Genomic DNA, 21,539 nt, shown 5'->3' with positions numbered 1-21,539 from the left:
CATATCAATGATCAATACTTTTATGAAGTATAATAAAAGTAAATTAAGCAAAATATATGCTTAAATATATGCAAAATATATGCAAAATAAAAATATTACATTCAGCAGACATAATATTATCTGAGTAAGTGGCTATAAGTCGTCTAAACACTTATTCTTGATTTCTAGATTTACTTAGACCAGTAACTGAATGTGCATTAGTTGCTGGACCACACTTCGAGTTATCACTGTGCCTTGAATTACCAATTCACTAAAGAAATCTGTATCATGTAATTGAAATTAAAGCGCTATTTCAAGGTTTCAAACAAAAGCCTATAACCAGGCATAGTCAAAACTATGAAGTAACAAGACTTTTTCTGTGCTCATTTTTTTCACTTAGCAACCATTAGCCCCTCAAACCTTCCCTTTCTTTTTCTTCCTCCTTACCGAAGCTTCACATTTGTAGAAGGCTTTCTAGTTATGACCTAAGTAGATATCAATTCTCCTATCAGATTTGTGCAACAATCCCATGAGATGGATTTTCTAAACAAAAGGCTCAAATCTATTGACTTGCTTAATGTCACTTAAGCAATAAGGAGGGAAGGGAAGAAAGAAAACTCAAGCTCAGCTCTTAAATGTTCATTCCTTTCATCCAACATCCTACCAAATATTTATTGAGAACCTACAACGTGCCAGGCATTGTTGTAGGCACTGGAAATACAGGCATGAGTAAGAGTGATACAAATCCACATTTTCATGGGTTTATAGTCTTTGGGGCCTGGTGGGAATGGTGGAGATGGTGTGTGGTGAAGACAATAAATAAAATAATTACATGAAAGATAGATCATGTGTAATGCAAGGAAAAGGAGAAAGAGTACATCAGAAGCTGAAGGATGAAATCTTACATAGGATAACCTGAGAGCAAAGCCCTTTCATAAGGGAATGGACCATGCAAAAAACTAGAAAAGACATGCTGGGCAGAAGGAACAGGTAGTACAAAGGTCCTGGGGTAGGAATGTCACCACTGGGGTCAAGGATTAGCAAGGAGGCCAATGCACTTTCAGCAGAAAGAACAAAAAAGAGAGTACTAGAAGATGCAGTTACAGAAATTAGGAGCTAGGAGAGACACTTGTAGGCCATTGTAAGGACTTTGGTTCTTCCTCTGAGATAGGAAGTCATTAAAGATTTTTGAGCAGAGGAATATGCCATGATTTAACTCAAATTTTAATGCAATCACTCTGTGTGCTGTGTTAAAAAGAGAATGTGGGGCAAGGGTGGAAGCACGGAAAGCAGTTAGGATGGCACTGTGTTAAGCCAGGAAAGAGAAGAGGGTGTCTAGGAGCAGGGTAGGAGCAGCTATATTTTGAAGACAGCTGCCTGCACAAATGGACCGGATGCAGGGAAGGAGGGAAAAGCAGAAATCAAGGAGAACTTCCCCAGTCTGGGTCATTTAATTAGAAAGAGAAAGTTGTCATCTATATATAGAGGAAAGACTGTGAAAGCATAAGGATTGGGGCTGGTGTGTATCAGAAGCTTGATGTTGAACATATCAAGTCTCAGACGCTAATGAGGCATCCAAGTGGTAATGCCTGGAGTAAGGAAATCAGAAAAAAAGCTGAATTGTCTTTCTATTTGTGCTCTGGAGTCATCAGTTTAGGCAGATGACTCCAATAGTTAAACAGGACTATTTAAATAGAACGGATGCAGTCACCAAGAGAGTTAGTACAGACAGAAAAATTCTAAGGACTAAGCCCTTGGAGATAGTCTGATGCTTAGAGACTGGAGAGAAGAGGTGGGAACAGAAAAGAGACAGAGAAGGACTGGATTCTTAGGATGAAAACCAGAAGAGTATTGTGTCCTGGAAAACCAATGAAAAAAGATGAGGAGAGAAACTGTATCGAGTGCTGTTCACAGACTGAGTACTGTGTGTGCTGGCAACCGACCACTGGGTTTAGCAATGTAGAAGTCACTGGAACTTGACCACAGTAGCGTGATGGGGCATGTGTGTGAAGCCTAACCGGAAAAGATTAAGAACAGTGTAGAAGAGTGAGGAGGGGAACTGGGAGGGGTGAGAGAGGAGAGAAAAGAGAGGAGAAAGAGGGGTGGGGCACGAAGAGCAGGGAACAGAGAAGAAAGGATCTGAACGCATGCGAAAAGGAAGAGAGAATCTGGGAGGCAGGAAATGACCATCATTCTTGAGGCATTCTGCAGTAATGCGAAGAAAAGAAACGGGACAATAGTTAGAAGGTAAAAGAGTGATGTGAAAGTCAAGAAGAATCTTTATTCAGATGGAAGAAATAATAGCGTATTTGCATGTTAGTGGAATGATCTCCAGAGAGGGAAGAATTAATGCAGGAGAGGAAAACGGCTGCAATGAGAACCTTGAGTGAGTGACACGGAATGGGCGGGAGCGGGAATGTTGGCCTATGGCAAGAGCAGGAGCAAGTTCATCCATAATCATGGGAGGGAAGCCAAGTACAGACCAGAGGCAGGAGGGTTAAGTGTGGTAATAGGCACTCATGGGAGTCTTGGGACTGCTTCTACTTTCTCGGTGAGATAGGAAGCAACATGGTAATGAGTGGAGGATGAGGTGTTAGATTTATGCGAAGGTACAGGAATGAAATTCTCACTTAGGAGAGTGGGAGAATGACCCGATGAAGAAGATGTAGTGTGAGTGCTGGGCAGCATGAGAAGTCCGGTACTGCTGGATGATCCAGAACACACCGTGTGCTGCTGCCCCTCTGTGCTCAGGGTCTTCCATCTCCGTCCTCCTGCACCACGTCACACCCCCACCCTCCTTCACAAAGTGCCGAAGAAACTGATAAAAGTGATTCTAAGAAATGAGTCGTTGAACACTCAGGATGTGTCAAAGGCAAGACAAGAAATGTAATTACTGTGTAAGTATAAGAGAAAGTAAGGTTTATCTTCGGGAAAGGGAGAGTTTGGGTCATACCTAGAAATCCAAATATAAAATTATGCAACTATATTTTGGTAAAGCCAAACTTGTCTTCTAGGGGGACTTAAGCTGCTAATTTGAGACTTCTAGTGTATTACTATAGTCAGGAGTGTTTAACAGGAATTTTAACATTTAACATTTAACAGGAATTAAGACCTTTAAAGGAATGCTCTAATTCACTGATTTGTTCAAGAGTGTAGTCTAATGACCCCTAATGCGGATCCATAAAGTCACACCATTTTTATAATAATAACAATATAGTACTTTCTTTCTAGAAATTCTTCTTCTCAAGAGGCTACATATGACATACAGAACTATAACTTCACAAGAGATTGTTGAGGGCGTTAGGAGAGCCAGCTGCTGTCCATTAAGCCTGACTTTAAAGAAATCTGCAAAAGGTAAAAATGTGTCACTCTTATCACGAATTTTTTGTTTTGGAAAAAGTTGTTTTTCATAAAATATTTATGTTAACATGTAGCAAGTTTGCTATTTTAAGATGAATATTTAAATTTTGTCACAATTTTAATCATGAATACAATAAATATCCATAGATATAACCCCTCATGAACAAAAAGCTCCTTGGGGTTCCTTGACAATTTTTAAGGGTGTTAAAGGGGTCCTGAGACCAAGAGTTTAAAAGCTGATGCTCTTATCATCGAATTCCTACAGTCTCTTAATAAACAAGGAAAACTTACAAAATAGTGGGAAAATTGGGAAAAGTGGTGGTTATCTATAATTTACAGGTAGCTATCTAATCTGTTTGATCATCATGCTGGCTGTGCCTGTTCCATTTTTGTTTTAACAATGCAAAAATTCATACATGTAGGATGAGACCTGCAAATTTTATAAGGTTTATTCCCTTGAGTTTAAATTCCTCTGAAAATCAAGTTAAAAATCGAAAAGCTGACATGAAAACTCAGAACATCACTCAATTGAAAATAGATTATCAGTATCATTCACACAGGAGAAAGAATACAGTAGATAAACTCAAGGGGCGCCTGAGTGGTTTGGTCGTTAACCCTCTACCTTCAGCTCAGGTCATGATCGGGGGCTCTCTGCTCAGCGGGGAGCCTGCTTCCCTCTCTCTCTCTGCCTACTTGTGATCTCTGTCTGTCAAATACATAAATAAAATCTTTTAAGAAATAAATAAAATAAACTCAAAATTGTTCAAAAGAGTTCACCAGTGAAATCTGGTGTTTGCTTGTTTGTTTTCCAATTACTGATTATGCTTTCTGTAATACACTGTCTCTGTCATTATGTGATGTTTAAGCTTTATGAACAAACTATGTCATGATGATCCAAGCTCTTCCAAAGAATACACTTTGGTTGTGAATTTATGCTTGCTTCTGTAACTAACATCATACCCAAGCACATCAAACAGAACTTAGCTTATCAAACATCCACGCCAAAGCAACTGAGGGCTGCAAGAACATTTGCCTGGTGCATCAGACAAAAAGCTAAGAAAATTTAGTTTTCAAGTTATTTTTGAAACACTATCAGTGCATTTTCCAGGAAACCAAAGAACACACTATGACAAAGAATTTCCTTGCCATCTCCCAACCCAGGATATTCTGACATAAGGAAGCACTCTTGAGACACATCAAGGCCAAATGGCTTAAGGAGTCATGTCAGGGAAAATTTTTTTTTTTTATGATTTGATTCCTAAGTGAGCCAAAAAAATCTTTAAACACTTAAAAACATTAATTCAACATCATAAAAAAACTTGACTAAACTAACAATTGGATAAATAAAGCCAAACTTTTAAGGTCCAATTTAATTTGCATATAATCACATTTGCTGAAACCGTTGGCTATGACAGGTCTCCCAGATGGTAACATAAAGTTAGTAGGTATAGGAAATTATGTGTCAAGTGTGGGGATAAACAGATAATTGATATTGAGCTAATAAGCAGAGTTAAATTTAGGATTCTTATGAAGTCTTATGAAAGAAACATATCAAAAATAAAGTAAGAATTGAGTAATTTTGGTGGTATTTAAGAAAAGCAAAACAAAGAAATATTTAGATACAAGATTTCTCATGGATACAAATAAAATTTCTGAAACATTTTGGGACCTAATGCCTTCCTTCTCAGTGCCTAGGAAAAGATCAAGACTAGTCAAACAAATTTCAGGGTAAGTGGAAAAAGAAAATTTTAAGTAACGATTTCAAAACTTCTTTATTAATCCCTTTATGTGTCCCTAATGTCAAAGAAAAAGCAAAATTCAAAATTCCTAAATGAAATGTTTTACATAATGAAATTTTGAAATAATATTTGGTTCTACTGAATTACCTTTCACTCAGAGCCTCACATGGCAAAAAAGCTGAACTATAACAAAACTTCACCTTTGCCTTTAATAATAATTCAAATCACACAATCTTCTTCAAGTACATTTTCTTCAGCTATTCCGCAATTCACGCAACAGCAGGGGTCGCAATGTACTAGTTAAATGTTTCAGGAAAGGCAAGAAGGGGATTAAATGTTCAGATAGCTCAGCTTTATTAGAACCTGAAAGATTCATGATTCATTGTCCTCTAGTTAAAATAATCTCTCATTAATGAAAAGATTTTTCAGTTATGGAATCCCCAAATAATAGTAAAGAAAACCTACCTAAAATCTGATAGCAAAACAAAAAAAAAAAACAAAAAAAACAAAAACCAAAAACCAAAAAACAAAAAACAAAAGAAAAAGAAAAAAAAATCTGATGAAACTTCCAGTTGAAACAGCATCCCTCAAAAATCATTTCCAAAAAGCCCTACAAAAGTGGTTTTACATTTTATACATCTTTTAAAAAATAAGTAATTGCTATATATAAAACAGGCAGTTCTTTAACTCAGTCAGCAACTTGAACATATATTAAACTGAATCTTTCTAAAAAAAAAAACAAAAACACCAAGCTGACCACTCGTACTCTATCCTATGTTCTCTAATTCCTTCTCTCTGACTACAATGAAGAAAATGTACCCCAAATTTTTCAAATATTTGATTTACAAAAGGTTTTTTCCATTAAAAAAATTCCAATTCCATGGAATCACTTTATACTACTTGCCAAGAATAACCTAAAAATATTTATATTATCTACTGTATAACACATAAAAAATCCAGCAGAGACAATGATTGATATTCTTGAAGATTTGATGGGAAAGTAGTGTAATCACTTTCTCCTAGTTCACTGTTTTCCAAAAGAATGTCAAATCAATCAGAGAACATAAAATTAATGAGTTAGTCATAAGTGGAATAAAAAAACCATGGGAGATAATAAAAAATATAGTTCACTGCACATAGAAATGGTAAAGTCTGCTCTGTGAACATTCAAAAAATCAGTATGCTAAAATCTAACATATAATAAAATATGTATATTAATATGCACACATGGATATATATGTATACATGAAATCATATTATACTTGTGAGTACTAGATTGTAGTATAAATTATTACAGACTGCAATAAAAGATATTTGAAAGTCACTGCTCTATGCTAATTATATTCTATCCCTTTAAAACCTATGCTCTCTATAATGCTTCTTTACTACAACTTCTATATAATTATAGTGGCAAAAGACCAGAGATATTAAATATATCACTGAGCTACTCAGTTGAGAAGTTTAGTTTATTGTGTTAGGAGTTAATGATTAAATTTTCCACACAAGTAACATATACATTAACAAGTGTAAAAATGACTATTCTGTTATTAATCATTTATCAGGAAATCACTTACACACTAAGTGTAATTTCTTTGGATACAACAGAGAGAACAATTAAGCAAAATAGGTTTCTTCACAGTTAAAAGAAATGTTCCAAAGTCCATGCAATAAAAATTACTAGGAGGAGTATGTAACTGGGAAGAAAACCCTTTGGGCATTCATTTGGAATTCATTTCTAACAAAATATACAGTTCAAATAAGCTCAGTTGTCAGTTTCCAAAACCGCGGGAGATTAGAAATAGATCATTAGAGGAGAGGAAAATTGCTGCTATAGAACTGCAGCTGGTACAGAAGGAATGAGAAGTGACAGCTAAAAATAAGAGGGGAAAAGAGAAAACCTGTATATAAAATTAAAAATACATGGAATTTTGGAACCATTTAGCAAAGGGAAATACTTGAGCACAGTAAAATTTACACTCTTGTATAATAAATTATCTTCAAAACTACAAACTCAAATCAATGATTTATTTTTTTTCTTTTTGTTGTTATTTATTTTTTTTTTCTCTTTTTTTTTTTCTCATTTTATTTTTTTCAGCGTAACAGTATTCATTCTTTTTGCACAACACCCAGTGCTCCATGCAAAACGTGCCCTCTCCATTACCCACCACCTGTTCCCCCAACCTCCCACCCCTGACCCTTCAAAACCCTCAGGTTGCCCCAACCTCCCACCCCTGACCCTTCAAAACAACCTGAGGGTTTTGAAAAATCAATGATTTAAAAAACAGTCACAACTAATACTCATAAAAGCACTTGAACCTAAGTACTCTGGCTCCAAAGCCCATGGTATTCACCTACACAATACTTCTCAATACAAATTTAAATTGTGTTTATGGTATTAAAGTACAGTTAAGAAAATATTTATGAAAAGAAAGATGCAATCAATCTGAAAGACCTTTATATAAAATGATTAAATGTTAATGGTATAAGCCAAGAAAACTTACCTACCAAAAAGACCCATTCCTGAATCTTTCCCAAAACAGAATGATATCAGAGCCTACTTCTTAGTGTTCACATAGATCAACACTGTCATGACTTAATAAACGATACTGGTTCCTCATACAGCAAAAAGGCTGAGTTATAACCATTTTCTCTTTGCTTTTAATAATTACTCAAAACCAAACTGGGGGCATCACCATCACGTTGCCTGATTTCAAGCTATATTACAAAGCTGTGATCACCAAGACAGCATGCTACTGGCACAAAAACAGACACACAGACCAGTGGAACAGAGTAAGAGCCTAGATATGGACCCTCAACTCTACGGTCAAATAATCTTCAACAAAGCAGGAAAAAATATCCAGTGGAAAAAAGATAGTCTCTTCAATAAATGGTGCTAGGAAAATTGGACAGCTATGTACAGAAGAATGAAATTCGACCATTCTCTTACAGCATACACAAAGATAAACTCCAAATGGATTAAAAACCTCAACGTGAGAAAGAAATCCACCAAAATCCTAGAGGAGAATATAGGTAGGAACCTCTTTGACATCAGCCACAGCTACTTCTTTCAAGACACGTCTCCAAAGGCAAAGGAAACAATAGTGAAAATGAACTTTTGGGACTTTATCAAGATCAAAAGCTTCTACACAGCAAAGGAAATAGTCACCAAAAGAAAGAGACAACCCACGGAATGGGAGAAGATATTTGCAAATGACAGTACAGACAAAGGGCTGATATCCAAGATCTATAAAGAACTTCTCAAACTCAAAACCCCAAAATAACAAATAATTGAGTCAAAAAATGGGCAGAAGACATGAACAGACACTTCCCCAGTGAAGACATACAAATGGCTAACAGACACATGAAAAAATATTCATCATCACTAGGCATCAGGGAAATTCAAATCAAAACATTGAGATACCACCTTACACTAGTTAGAATGGCAAAGATTAACAAGGCAGGAAACAACAAATGTTGGAGAGTATTTGGAGAAGGGAAGCCTCTTACACCATTGGTAGGAATGCAAGTTGGTGCAACCACTTTGGAAACAGTGTGGTGATCCCTTAAGAAATTAAAAATAGAGCTTCCCTATGACCCTGCAATTGCACTACTGGGTATTTACCCCAAAGATACAGATGTACTGAAAAGAAGGGCTATATGCATCCCAATGTTCATAGCAGCAATGTCCACAATAGCCAAACTGTGGAAGGAGCCGAGATGCCCTTCAACAGACAAATGGATAAAGAAGATGTGGTCCATATACATAGAATATTACTCGGCCATCAGAAAGGATGAACACCCAACTTCTGCATCAACATGGATGGGACTGGAGGAGATTATGCTAAGTGAAATAAGTCAAGCAGTGAAAGTTAATTATCATATGGTTTCACTTATTTGTGGAACATAAGGAACAGCATGGAGGACATTAGGAGAAGGAAGAGATAAATGAATAGGGTAATCAGAGGGGAGATGAACCATGAAAGACTGTGGACTCCAAGAAACAAACTGAGGGTTTTAGAGGGGAGAGGGTGGGTTGGCCCAGTGACAGGTATTAAGGAGGGCATGTATTGCACTGGGTGTCATACATAAACAATGAATCTTGGACCACTACATCAAAAACCAATGATGTACTGTATAGGGACTACCATAACACAATAAAAAATAAACAGTAATAATACTCAAATCCCAACACCTTTCCATATTTTTTCAATTCATTCTCCAGGAAAATTTTCATGGATATGTTTGTGAGCATTATTTAGCCATCGTCTGTTTTATTTCCCATAGAAAGATAAGCCAAGAAGTTACTAAGGGAAGCTAACCATACACAGCTCCACAGAATCCTTCTGCTTTCCATCAGTTTTCACAGATCAGCCAAGAATAGAGGTAAAAACTTCTCAGAGCATCCATTTATCCTACATAATGTAAGATTTGAATAATACTAGCTTTTTACTTTCCTTGGTTAGTAAAATCTGATGCCATAGGAATTTATATTTCAAAAAAAAAATGAAGCAACACTTTAAAAGAATGACTCCAATGAGCTAACACTTTTCAGCAGCCCTCTCCTCTCGACCATATGAAGATGCCAAGGTCATCATTGCTTCTCAGTTATAGCCTAAACTTATGTATTGTTTTATGTATTTGCTGAAAAATAAACACGTTTCTCCAAATGTTATGTCTCCTTTAGTGGTTTCCTCTTTTCTCTTTTATTCTATCAGATAATTTTTTTCTTTTTTAACCCTTACCTCTCCTGAGCTCTAGACCTGTGTTTCTATCCGCTCACTAAACATCTCATCTTTGTCTCTAAAATGTCTCAAACTGAATCTATTGCTGGCTCCCTCCAATGACATCCTTCACAATTCTTTCTCTTCTTGGCATTAGCATTCTAACTGTCTTTGGGTTTTATGAGTTCTCCCTCTCTCTATCATTACCCACATTTGAAAAGTAAGCATGTCATATTAAGTTTTCCAGTAATATGTACCTCCATTGCCTTATTCCTGATATGCTGCCTTTCCCTACCCCAGGTTTTCTGTGCTTTTGGTCTTGCTGTTACAACTGACTATGATTCTCATCTTTGGACTCTAGTTCTAGTCCCTCCAATAGAATGTCAGATTAATTTCTCTAGAGCAGTACTCTGATTGTGATCCAACTAGCTCAAAAACCTGCAGTGATTCCCACCATCAACTAAATTAGGTCTAACTTCTTAGCCTAACCTTAATCTTCATAATACCACATAAGAGCATAAACCCCATTTATTTTCAAGGTTATCTCCCACTATCTTTTTAGTTGTTTTTCCTCATACTGACCTAGCACCACCGATGCCTTAGACAATGTGGATCGCTTTATCTGAAATACCTTCTACAGCCTCCATTATTCTTCTTTATAAAGATCACCTTTTTAAAATGACTTTCTGAAAGTGGTTTTTTTTTTAAGATTTTATTTATTTATTTGACAGAGATTACAAGTAGGCAGAGAGGCAGGCAGAGAGAGAGGAGGAAGAAAGCTTCCCGCTGAGCAGAGAGCCCGATGTGGGGCTCGATCCCAGGACCCTGGGATCATGACCTGAGCCGAAGGCACCCCACTGAGCCCCGAAGGCGCCCCACTGAGCCAACCAGGTGCCCCAAAGATCACCTTGTTAAAAGGACACATCTGTCACTGTCCATCTCAAATGGCACTCTACCTATGAAGTACCAATAAGGGAGCACTCTCTCTTTTGAATCTGAATATATCCACAGACTGAAACATATTTCCCTACAGTGCTTAGCCCTGTGCTTTGCCATAGATTTCCAACATTTTATGGAATTAAAATTGAATCAAACTGCACACACATCACAGGAAAGTAAAAATAAATAAGCTACTCAGTTTGTCAATAAAGATTTAATATCTATGAGAAGGGTATCTGTACTCAGAGACAAATAAGTCAGCAACACTTACAGAATGTCTACTTTGATCAAGTAATGATAATGATGATGATGGTGGTGGTTAAAAAGTGATTACAGCTAATATTTACTAAGAAAATACTATGTGTTAGGTACTATTCTAAGCACTCTATGCAATACCTCATTTAATCTTCAAAAGAACTTTAAGTTGGTTATAATTATTATCACAATTTTAGAGATAAGAAAACCGAATCAGAGTTTGGGTAATTTGCCCAATGTACTTAGAAGTAAAAAGAGTCATAATTCTAATAAGACAGTCTGATTCCAGAAATTGAGTTCTAGAAGAGATGAAGGAAATATTTTATGTATTAGATATTATATTTTATGTCATAAAACTTACTGTCAACAAAATATGGACTGGGTATCTTATAAGTAATTTCCCCCAAATCTCTTTTAAATCATTTGTTTTATAAAAGTGGGTCACTGGATACTGAATGAACCAGATGGTCTATGAAGTCTGACTTAGTCATCTGCATACACTGAGAATCTGACCTTGATACACAATTGATACACAATTCTGCCAGATTTATTATAAAGGATTCACATGAACTAAATTCAAAGCCCCGTCAGTTCTGCCTTTAAAGTTTTCTGTTTCCTTGTTAAATGTATTGCTTTGATTCCATAAAAGCAATTTTTGAAAGTGCTCCTCAACAGAGTTTCTTTTACAATGTACAAATGTTCTTGGATTGACGGATGAAAGGTTTTCCTATTCTGAGAAAAGGAGTAAGAAATAAGTTTCCTTAAAAACTCCTCTATTTTAAGGGGAGATGGAGAATTAGATTTTTAAATTATAGCTCTGTCTATTCTACTTAACCATGGTCTACTTAATATAACTATACAGTGTCGTTTCTTATAGTAGTTAATAAATCCAATTTTGGCAGCAGATACAACTGAGTCTGAATGTGAACCTTGCCTGAGTAAAGATCTCAGGTAGTGATTCCATGAGATAACATAAATAAAAGCAGACAACAAAACGACTGGCATAGTAAACGTTCAATAAACATTACTGCTAATATTATAAAGAGCATACTGATGATATCAATGACAGATCATGTTCATAGATATTAGACAGCTAAGAATAAACTTAATTTTTAAAAAAGATTTTATTTATTTATTTGAGAGAGAGAGAGAGGGCACAAGTGGAGAGGGGTAGGAAGAGGGAGAGGGACAAGCAGACTTCCCGCTGAGTAGGAAGACAAGGCAGGGGCGCAATCCCAGGACCCAGAGATGGTGACCTGAGCCAAAGGCAGGCGCTTAAATGACTGAGCCACCCAGGCATAGCAAGATTAAACTTAATGTTAAATCATTTTCTACTATTGCATTATTATATTGGGAACCGTTAAAAAAATTTGAAAACATGGAAAAAGCTACAAAAAAAAAAAAAGAATGAAACTTCAATACTGAAACAAAGGAACAGAGTCTTAAAAAGATGTGTAAGAACTTGTTTTCTGATTAAAAAAAACAATGGCATTCCACGTAGAGCAAAAAAGCAGGTGGACAGGCAATAGGCATAAAAGAACTTGTTTAGGGAACTGTTTACAGTGTAATATATGTTCAGTATAAACATAGTATAAAGTATATGCTGGGGGGTAGCGGGTGCCTATAAAGACAATGAAGAGATCATAAAGGACTTTTCTACTCTTGCAAGAAGCATTAAGGATGAGCACAAGAGTTAATTCTTGAATCCATCCTTACTATATAAATATCTCGCAAACAGCTAAAAGAAAATGTATTATTAACTGAATCAGCCAGTACAATATTTTCTAAGTCGGGCTACAAAAAATTGCCCTTTTGTACTTAATAACAAAAAGGCTGTGGCAATATGTGTGTTCAAAGTATGGTAGAATATAAGAACTTAAATGATACCCACTTTTTAAAAAAATTGTTGAAGAGAAAATAATTTTTCCTTCTTGCTTCCTTGGTACTACTTTTATATTATCAGTTTGATTTCACTTTCACATGGGTAAATGAAACCAGAGTGAAAAAAGTTTCTATTCCATTTCATTCTATGGCACCAGAAATCCTACCACATGTCACTTTCCATTCATTCAGCTTACTTTTAGTACTAAGTTCGCAATCAAAGAACACTCACAGAATGATCTCTGCTCAGTAGACTTCAACACAGAGCTCAGTTTTCCAGCGGTACTGGAGATTCGAAGCAACACTATCATTGATTTTTAAAAGGCATACCTAGGAGTGCAGTGAGCTTGGGAAGCAGTCCAACTTGTACCATCTTGTTCCTCAGTCCTGTGTCAAAGGATAAGTTCAGTAAAAGCCGGAGGGTGATATTCAGCAGATCTTCATGTTCACAAGGTATCATTTTTACCAGTTTTTCAACGATATCCATTTCCACCTATGTAATATAATACAAATGCGGTGAGGTTCTGCTGTACAATAAGACAAAAAGATTGCAGATAATAATTTTTTCATTATTTTTCTACCCTCATCTGTACCTATTTTATAATTATGTGTTAATCTATTTACTCTCATTTCAATCTACAAACTTTTCTAAAATCAAACTTTTGAGAAGAAAAATACATTTTTCCACATCATCCCTTCCTTCCTCAACTTAACAGTGTCAACTGGAAGAAATATTACATTGGGTTCTTGAAAACACATTACTGAATGCCACCTACTAAGGGCCAGGCCCTGTGCTAACTCAAATGAGGTTCCACAATGTACAAAGAGCAGAGAAAGAGAATAATAATAAATGTAATAAAAATGGAATGCACAAAGTCCTCTGGAAGCAACATGGAAGAAACTACTAAGCTACTTAGGAGTACAGAAAAGATTTCAAATGAGGAAAAAGTTTTTTTTAAATGTGTAATAACTTGATCCCTGGTTCAAAAAGGCAAGGACAATCAAAGAAAAAGCCAGTGCATAGGCACTTAGACCTAAAAGTACTGGGGCACTGCAAGTCTTTGGTACGGACGTAGTATAAAGTGTAAGTCGGGGAGTGACAGGAGTGTATTAAACAGATACTGGACAAATCACAAAAAGCTTTTAACGCTCTTTGAAGAACACCTGAATGATTTTAAGTCCAGAGGTTGATGTGGTCAAACTGGTAGCATAAAGATAAATGTATCAATACATACGGACATACATAAATATATGCATGAGAAGAACAGGACACAAGTTAATAAGGGGGCACTGTATACGGACAGACTGAAACAGGCAGAGATCTAAAGTAAGTACTTAAGAATATCTTGCAGGGGCACCTGGGTAGGTCATGATCCCAGCATCCTGGGATGGAGCCCCACAATGGGCTCTCTGCTCAGCAGGGAGCCTGCTTCCTCCTCTCTCTGCCTGCCTCTCTGCCTCTTGTGATCTCTGTCACATAGATAAATAAAATCTTAAAAAAAAAAAAAAGAATATCTTGCATTAGACAGGTCTATGTAATTACGGTCTGAATCAGAGAAAGGACAGAGAGGCTGAAGAGGAACTAATCCGAGAGGTGTTAAGGAGATAAGGCCAGAGCATCTGAGTGAGAAATGAAGAGAAAGCACTGAAGATGACTTTCAGGTTTCTGGCTTGGTCAATGTGCCGGGGGTCCCCAAGACTACCCTGGGTTTGGTAATTTGCTAGGACTCAGCATATAGTCATCTTCATAGCTGCGATTATGCTGAAAGGATGCGAAACAAAATCAGAAAAGGGAAAAGGCACATGGAGGCAAAGTCCAGAGGTGTAAGCCTCCTAGAATCGTGGATGTGCTTCAGCACTGAGCTGAGACTGAGACTCAGCACCCACGGTTTTTATTAGGGGCTGGTCACATAGGAATCCTCTGCCAGCACAAACTAAAATTCTACATCTAGCAAGCCAGTAGGTGTTTGGCAATAACTACATTGCTTGTGTAAACTGTTCAGTCATAATAAATTACCCTTATCCATTAGGGAATAGTGGGAACACTCCTAAAATCCATGTTCCCAGATGCCAGCCAAGAGCGAGCCTTGGGAGAAGGTCTGTCTAAGGAGAGCTGTCCCAAGCCCTTCTTTGCTCGTCAATATGGTGGATATTAGTTCATTAACTAAGGTCTATAAACTGAAAAGCAGGTGTCAGATAAACAGGACAAAAAATTATTTCTGTCATATTTAACCTCACCTGATATTCAATGGATATTTGAACATCTTACAGAACTCAGGAGAGAAGCTGGTCTATAAGTAACAATTTAAATTCTATGACAGGAATCAACAAACTATGCCTAGTGGGTCTGATCTGGCCCACCATCTATTTTCACTCAACCTAAGAGCTAAAAATGATTTTGACTTTTACACTTTTAAATGGCTGAAAAATAAATCAAATGAATAATATGTCATGACACAGGAAAAACTGAAATTCAAATTTCAGTTTCCATAAATAAAGTTTCATTGGAGAACAGTCCTATTGATCTGTTTATAGCCTATAGCTGCTAACATGCTAGTAGAAGATAGGAGTTCTGGCCATTTACAGGAAAAATTTGTTGACCCCCTACTCTAGATGATTATAAAACTATTTCAACAGAACTTGCTTTAGAGTGAAAACACAGAGGACAGAACTTATTTGGTAATCTAAGTCTGTATTCATATTTCTTAAGGTAGCAGTCCGAATGAATTGGTTATAAAAATACCTCACGGGGCACCTGGGTGGCTCAGTCAGTAAGCACCTGCCTTCAGCTCAGGTTATGATCCCAGGGTCCTGGGATCAAGCCCCATATCGGGCTCAGCAGGAAGCCTGCTTCTCCCTCCCCGACTTGCCTGCTTGTGTTCTCTCTCACTCGCTATGTCTCTCTGTTAAATAAATAAATAAAATCTTTAAAAAAAATAAAAATAAAAATAAAAATAAAAATACCTCACATCTTTGTTACAAAGCAATGGCTAAAAAGGAGAGAAATTCTTAACAGCTATATATGTTTCTTTGATCATTACCAAAAGACTTATAATCTTGCTCTACCTTTTCTTGCATTGGAGGTCTAAAGCATTTATTTATACCACCCTTGTCCTATCTTTTTAAGATTTTTTTTTTTTTTTTACATATTTTAGAGAGAGAGAGAGTGCATGCACAACCAGGAGGGGGCAGAGGGAAAGAGAGATAGACTCTCAAGCAGACTCCATGCTGAGTGCAGAGCCTGACCAGGGTTCAATCTCACGACCCTGAGATTAAGACCTGAGCTGAAACCAAGAGTTGGGTACTTAACTGAATGTGACACCCAGGCGTCCCCACCCTTGCCATATCTTACTTGCAATCTTTCACTGACCTCATAAAAATCACATTACTAATTGAGTCCTCAATGTTCCTTTTTCCTCTCATTCTATGCTAAGGAATGAACATTGATTTTTTTTTTTTTAAAGACTGAATTGACAAAGAACAACAATTCTTCCTTCAAACCTCTATCTCCTCAGTCAGACTGTAATCATATCCAGAGTTCTTCATTAAAAAGCACAAATCCATCTCCAAAGACTCTCTAATTTTGGTTCTCCCTTTCTCCTAGTTTATTCTCCTAAATACACGGGGGCGACCATTCATTTGTTAACTTCCTAAAATTTCCACAGGGCCAAGGACAAAAATTTATCAAATTTATACAAAACTCTAATTCTATCACTAGCTTCACTGTTTACTATGAATAACATCTTTTCTAGCTCTATTTATTCATTTAACAAATATTTTTTTTTTACCTGAAGCCCTTGGTACATATTGGTGAACAAGGAAGAAAGGATTCCTGCCTTCATGGAGCTTATATTCCAAAAGGAGTGAAATATAGTAAAGAAATAATTCTACAGTTACTTAATTATAAAGGAAGAACTGTACCATTAAAAAATATGAGTGGATCTGATATACTCTCAGCGTGAAGAGTTATCAAAGAAGGCTTCTCTGAGGAAAAAAATCTCCTGGATGAACAGAAGGTATCTTATGTTAATTGAAAAGGTAGAGGAAAGAGTGGTCTAGATGGAAAAAAAAAACCCAGCATGTGCAAAGGTGACCTGGAAAATTAAGCATTCAATGAACTCTTTAAAAATTATCCTTCTGACTACAAAGTGGAGAATGTATTGGAAGGAGGCCAGAACAGAAATAGTGAGATAAATTAACATGCTATGGAAGTAGTCAAGTAGAGGCATTAGTGATTAAAAAGAAGGCAGAACTATGTGTCTAGCATTGTGCTGGACAGGGTGGGAGATATAAAAATGAATTAAAAAATACTTTTTCTTTTTTCTGAAAAAGAAAAAGAAAAGTAGGCAGAACCTCAAAGCTACTCTTAGGATGTAAAAATCTGGACAGGATGTGGGTCCCAACCTAACTGCAAGAAAATTCCACATATAAAATCATAACTTAAAAAATAACTACCAGAGAGCTAAGGTTGCCAGGAAACCAGCTGGCCTGATATATAAGGAAAATAGGCACCCTCAAGGAGATAAGGGTCATGAGCACTGGTTTACATAGAGCAGAGACCTGGAGAAACCAGTTGCCACAGAACTGGGAAAGACGACTGCGTGAAAATTTTTAAACAAACTGTTAACGGTCAAGTGTGAAGCAACCTGACTACAGAACCGGGAAGCTGCTGATGCTCAGAGAGTTTTCAAGCACTTGGCAAGGTCTTTTCCAAGGTCACAAGAAATACTGGGGATAGGACAGGATATGGAAGAAAACTTCCCCCTCAGTAGAGTGGGTCTCGGGGAGGGGAACAGCTGCCCCTGGGGAAAAGGCATAAAACCCTGTCCAGATCTTTTTCTCCTATTTCCCCTAAAAAACAGAAGACTTAAAAGAAGCTTAAATGCTGCCACATCCAAAACACAGGTGAAGCCTCCCTGCAGCTGGGGGAAAGAAACAGAAGAAAACTCCAGAGAAGTGGTGCTGACAGATGACTTAGGAAGCCCCACTGCTGGTAACTAGAACTATGGACACAAGACCAGGGTAAGACTGACCTAAAGCTAAATTAGAACAACAACTGACCTTGGTACCAGAATAGCAAAAGCTGAGTAACAAGGAATAGCAGTACATTGTTGGGAAAGGGTTAACATGAAGTGAGAAATCCTCTCTGAAGCACAGACATATTGGGAAAGTCTTAAGTGGAGGGTGGAACATGAACACTGAGAAAAACCCTCTGCACTGGAAAGACAAAGTCATGTACATGAGGGTGAGCTCATAACGCAGGGAGGGTAACCAAATACGGCTCAACTCCCAACAAGAATGACTTAACCTCAAAAAAGAAAAAAAAAAAAAAAGAATGACTTAACCTCCCACATAAAAGGCCTAGAAAATAAGATCTGCCCATTTCCAGACATAAGTAGTATTTATCTCAATCTCGACTCAGCTAATGTGGTATCTAGCTTTCAATCAGACATTATGATACACAAAGAGCAAGAAAACACCCCACTGCAGGCAGTTAACACAACAGACTTAGATATGACCTGTATAAGAATCAGAGGATTTAAAACAACATCAAGGAATTATTTAGTAATAATTTAAAATGATTAATATGTTTAAGGCTCTACTGGAAAAAATGGATAACATAAATGAACAGAGAATTTGCAAAGAGAAAGATACTAAAATTAAATGGAAATGTTAAATATATAAGGAATAACATGGAGGACATTAGAAGGAAGGGAAAAGTGAAGGGGGGGGGGGATCGGAGTGGAAGAAGAACCATGAGAGACTGTGGACTCCGAGAAACAAACTGAGGATTTTGGGGGGGGGGGGGGATGGGTGAGCCCGGTGATGGGTATTAAGGAGGGCACGGATTGCATGGAGCACTGGGTGTTACATGTAAACAATGAATCTTGGAACACTATATCAAAAACTAATGGTGTACTGTATGGTGACTAACAACATAATAATAAAGGAAATGTTAAATACATACAAACACAAACACACACAATACAGAGATAAAGAAAACCTTCATGGGCTCATTAGCAGACCCGATATAGATAGTGACAGAATAAGTAAGCCTAGAAGTAGGTCAATAGAAATTTTCCAAATTGAACCAAAAGAGAGAGAGAGAGAGAGAGAGGGAGAGAGAGAGAGAGGGAAAAGATGAAAAGAATAAACAGTAATATGGTATCTAAGAGCCATGAGACAATATCAAATGGATTAACATGCATAACCAAAATCCAGTAGAAGAGGGGCAGAATGGCACAGAAGCAATACTTGAAGAGATAATGGCTAAGGATTTTCCAAAAATAATGAAAGAATCAAACCATGGATATAAGTTCAAAGAACCCCAAGTAGAATACGACACACACAAACACACACTTATGCCTAGAGAGACATATGTTCAAACTGCTGAAAAGCAAAGATGAAATCTTGGAGGCAGGGAGAAAATAAGCCTCATTATATACAGAAGACAAATATAAGAATTAAATTACACTTCTTGTGAAAAACTGTAAAAGAAAATTATGGAGTAATATTTATAAAGTATGTCAACTTAGAATTCTGAATACAGTGAAAATATATTCCAAAAAATCAATAATGACCTACCAAAAAAAGAAAAAGACGGGGGGGGGGGAGAGAAGAAACAAATTACCAATATCAGTAATGAAATGAGAAATAATCACTTTGGTCCTTTGGATTGTTTTTTTTTTTTTAAAGATTTTATTTATTTGTAAGAGACAGAGAGAGAGCAGAAGTGGAGGGTCAGAGGGAGAAGCAGACTCCCTGCTTGATGCAGGGAAAACAAGCAATCTAAGGAATATGTATCCTTTCTCTTGTTCCCCTTAAAATCATATTCTAATAGGACTTATTTTTTTTGTTATACTGTATTTATTTAGTAAATATGCAAACACAATTTAAATCATTAATTGACTTTGAATCATTAAGTGAACTAAATTTCCCTTAAAATATAATAACTCTAGGGGCGCCTGGGTGGCTCAGTGGGTTAAGCCTCTGCCTTTGGTTCATGTCAAGATCTCATGGTCCTGGGATCGAAGCCCGCATCGGGCTCTCTGCTCAGTGGGGACCCTGCTTCTTCCTCGCTCTCTGCCTGCCTCTCTGCCTACTTGTGATCTCTCTCTGTCAAATAAATAAATAAAATCTTTAAAAATATATATATATATTTAACTCTAAAACACAAGGTCAGTGTCAGTTCACATCAACAGTAAAATGAACACTTTATTCGGACAAATAACACAACCTCACAAATATAGCAACCATTCCTTCTCTCCACCCCTTTTAAATAAAACTGCCACAGGACTCATCTGTTACTAATTAAATCAAGTTATTATTTTTCTTTTAAAATAGCAACAGTACACACTGGTTGTTATAGCAAACTTAATAATAAAGTAACTGGAGAGTTTTTTAAAAATAAATTTGTATTTCCATTGCAGTAGATGGAATGTGAAATATGTATCCTGTAGTCCAATCAGATGGTTAAACACTAGACATAGCCTTCTAATCATCTGTTTCTGATTGATAAAAGCTCAATCCCAAAAAATAAATTTAGTAATTGTCTCAACATGCAATGCCCTTTCAATTCTGTCTATAAAATGGAATTTGTAGTTAATTAGTACTTTTATTCAATATTTTCTGTAAAGTTTATCAACAATCTATTAGCAAATTTATTTCAGCCTTTAAATAATTCTTTTTCAGTGTTTTTGGAAGCCAACATTTAAAAGTTGCTTACTACTAATCTTGCTAAAAATGTGTGTGTGAGCTTACCATAAAGACATTTTTTTCCCTCCTCTGGAAGCAGAGAAAGAATAGGAAGCCAAATACCTGCAGACGTTTCTTTGAGCAAATTAATGTCTGACTTTCTCCTACTTCATCTGCAAAATTAGCTAAATCTAGATATGTATGTAAGGTCTAGTCAAGCTCTGAAGATTCTTTTTTTTTTTTTTTAAAGATTTTATTTATTTATTTGACACAGAGAGAGAGAGATCACAAGTAGACAGAGAGGTGGGCAGAGAGAGGGAGAAGCAGGCTTCCCGCTGACCAGAGAGTCTGATGTGGGGCTTGATCCCAGGACCCCGAGACTATGACCTAAGCCGAAGGCAGAGGCTTAACCCACTGAGTTACCCAGGTGCCCCAAGCTCTGAAGATTCTATACAATGCCTTTAAATAAAATGCATTTCCTCCCCAGTAAAAGATGAAATGCATACCATTTATAGTAAAAATCTGGCTAATTACATCATTTTTATGACCTTGGATGAATGACCTTTCCTGAACCTCTATTTTTCCTTCTCAATAAAAAGTTAGATTTGATGAGACAATTTATATGGTATCTTTCAAACCTAAGGTCTTACCAGAAAATGATTTTTAATAATAATTTTGAGATCATTTCTGATAGAATGAACAATTTTATTTCCTAAATACAAATTCAATCAAAACATAGTAGACACATGCTGATGGCAAATCAATCTGAATTTTGCAAACCTACTAAAGTGAACTTAATATAAACATGTAAAGGGAAGAAAACACACTTCAACTTATAGCAAAGGGAAGTAATTATTTAGCTACACTCTACTCAACAGTGTGTGTGTGTGTGTGTGTGTGTGTGTGTGTGTGTGTATCACCATCTCATCATATTCTTAAGATAAATGAAAACAAAAAATGTTATTATTCT

At 36.6% G+C, this 21,539-nt stretch overlaps 1 protein-coding gene across 2 annotated transcripts in view; it reads right to left on the bottom strand.

Moving 5' to 3' along the window:
• Positions 1-21,539, bottom strand: part of KIFAP3 (kinesin associated protein 3) — a 173,574-nt gene that overhangs the window by 83,228 nt on the left and 68,807 nt on the right. For both annotated transcript variants that reach the window (XM_045983200.1, XM_045983199.1), the window contains exon 10: positions 13,205-13,367. In XM_045983200.1, coding sequence (XP_045839156.1) covers positions 13,205-13,367 — 163 coding nt within the window. The remainder of the gene's footprint in view (positions 1-13,204; positions 13,368-21,539) is intronic.

This window comes from Meles meles, chromosome 17, assembly GCF_922984935.1.
Source record: "Meles meles chromosome 17, mMelMel3.1 paternal haplotype, whole genome shotgun sequence".
Taxonomy (NCBI): Eukaryota; Metazoa; Chordata; class Mammalia; order Carnivora; family Mustelidae; genus Meles; species Meles meles.
This window is presented reverse-complemented; position numbering and strand designations above follow the sequence as displayed.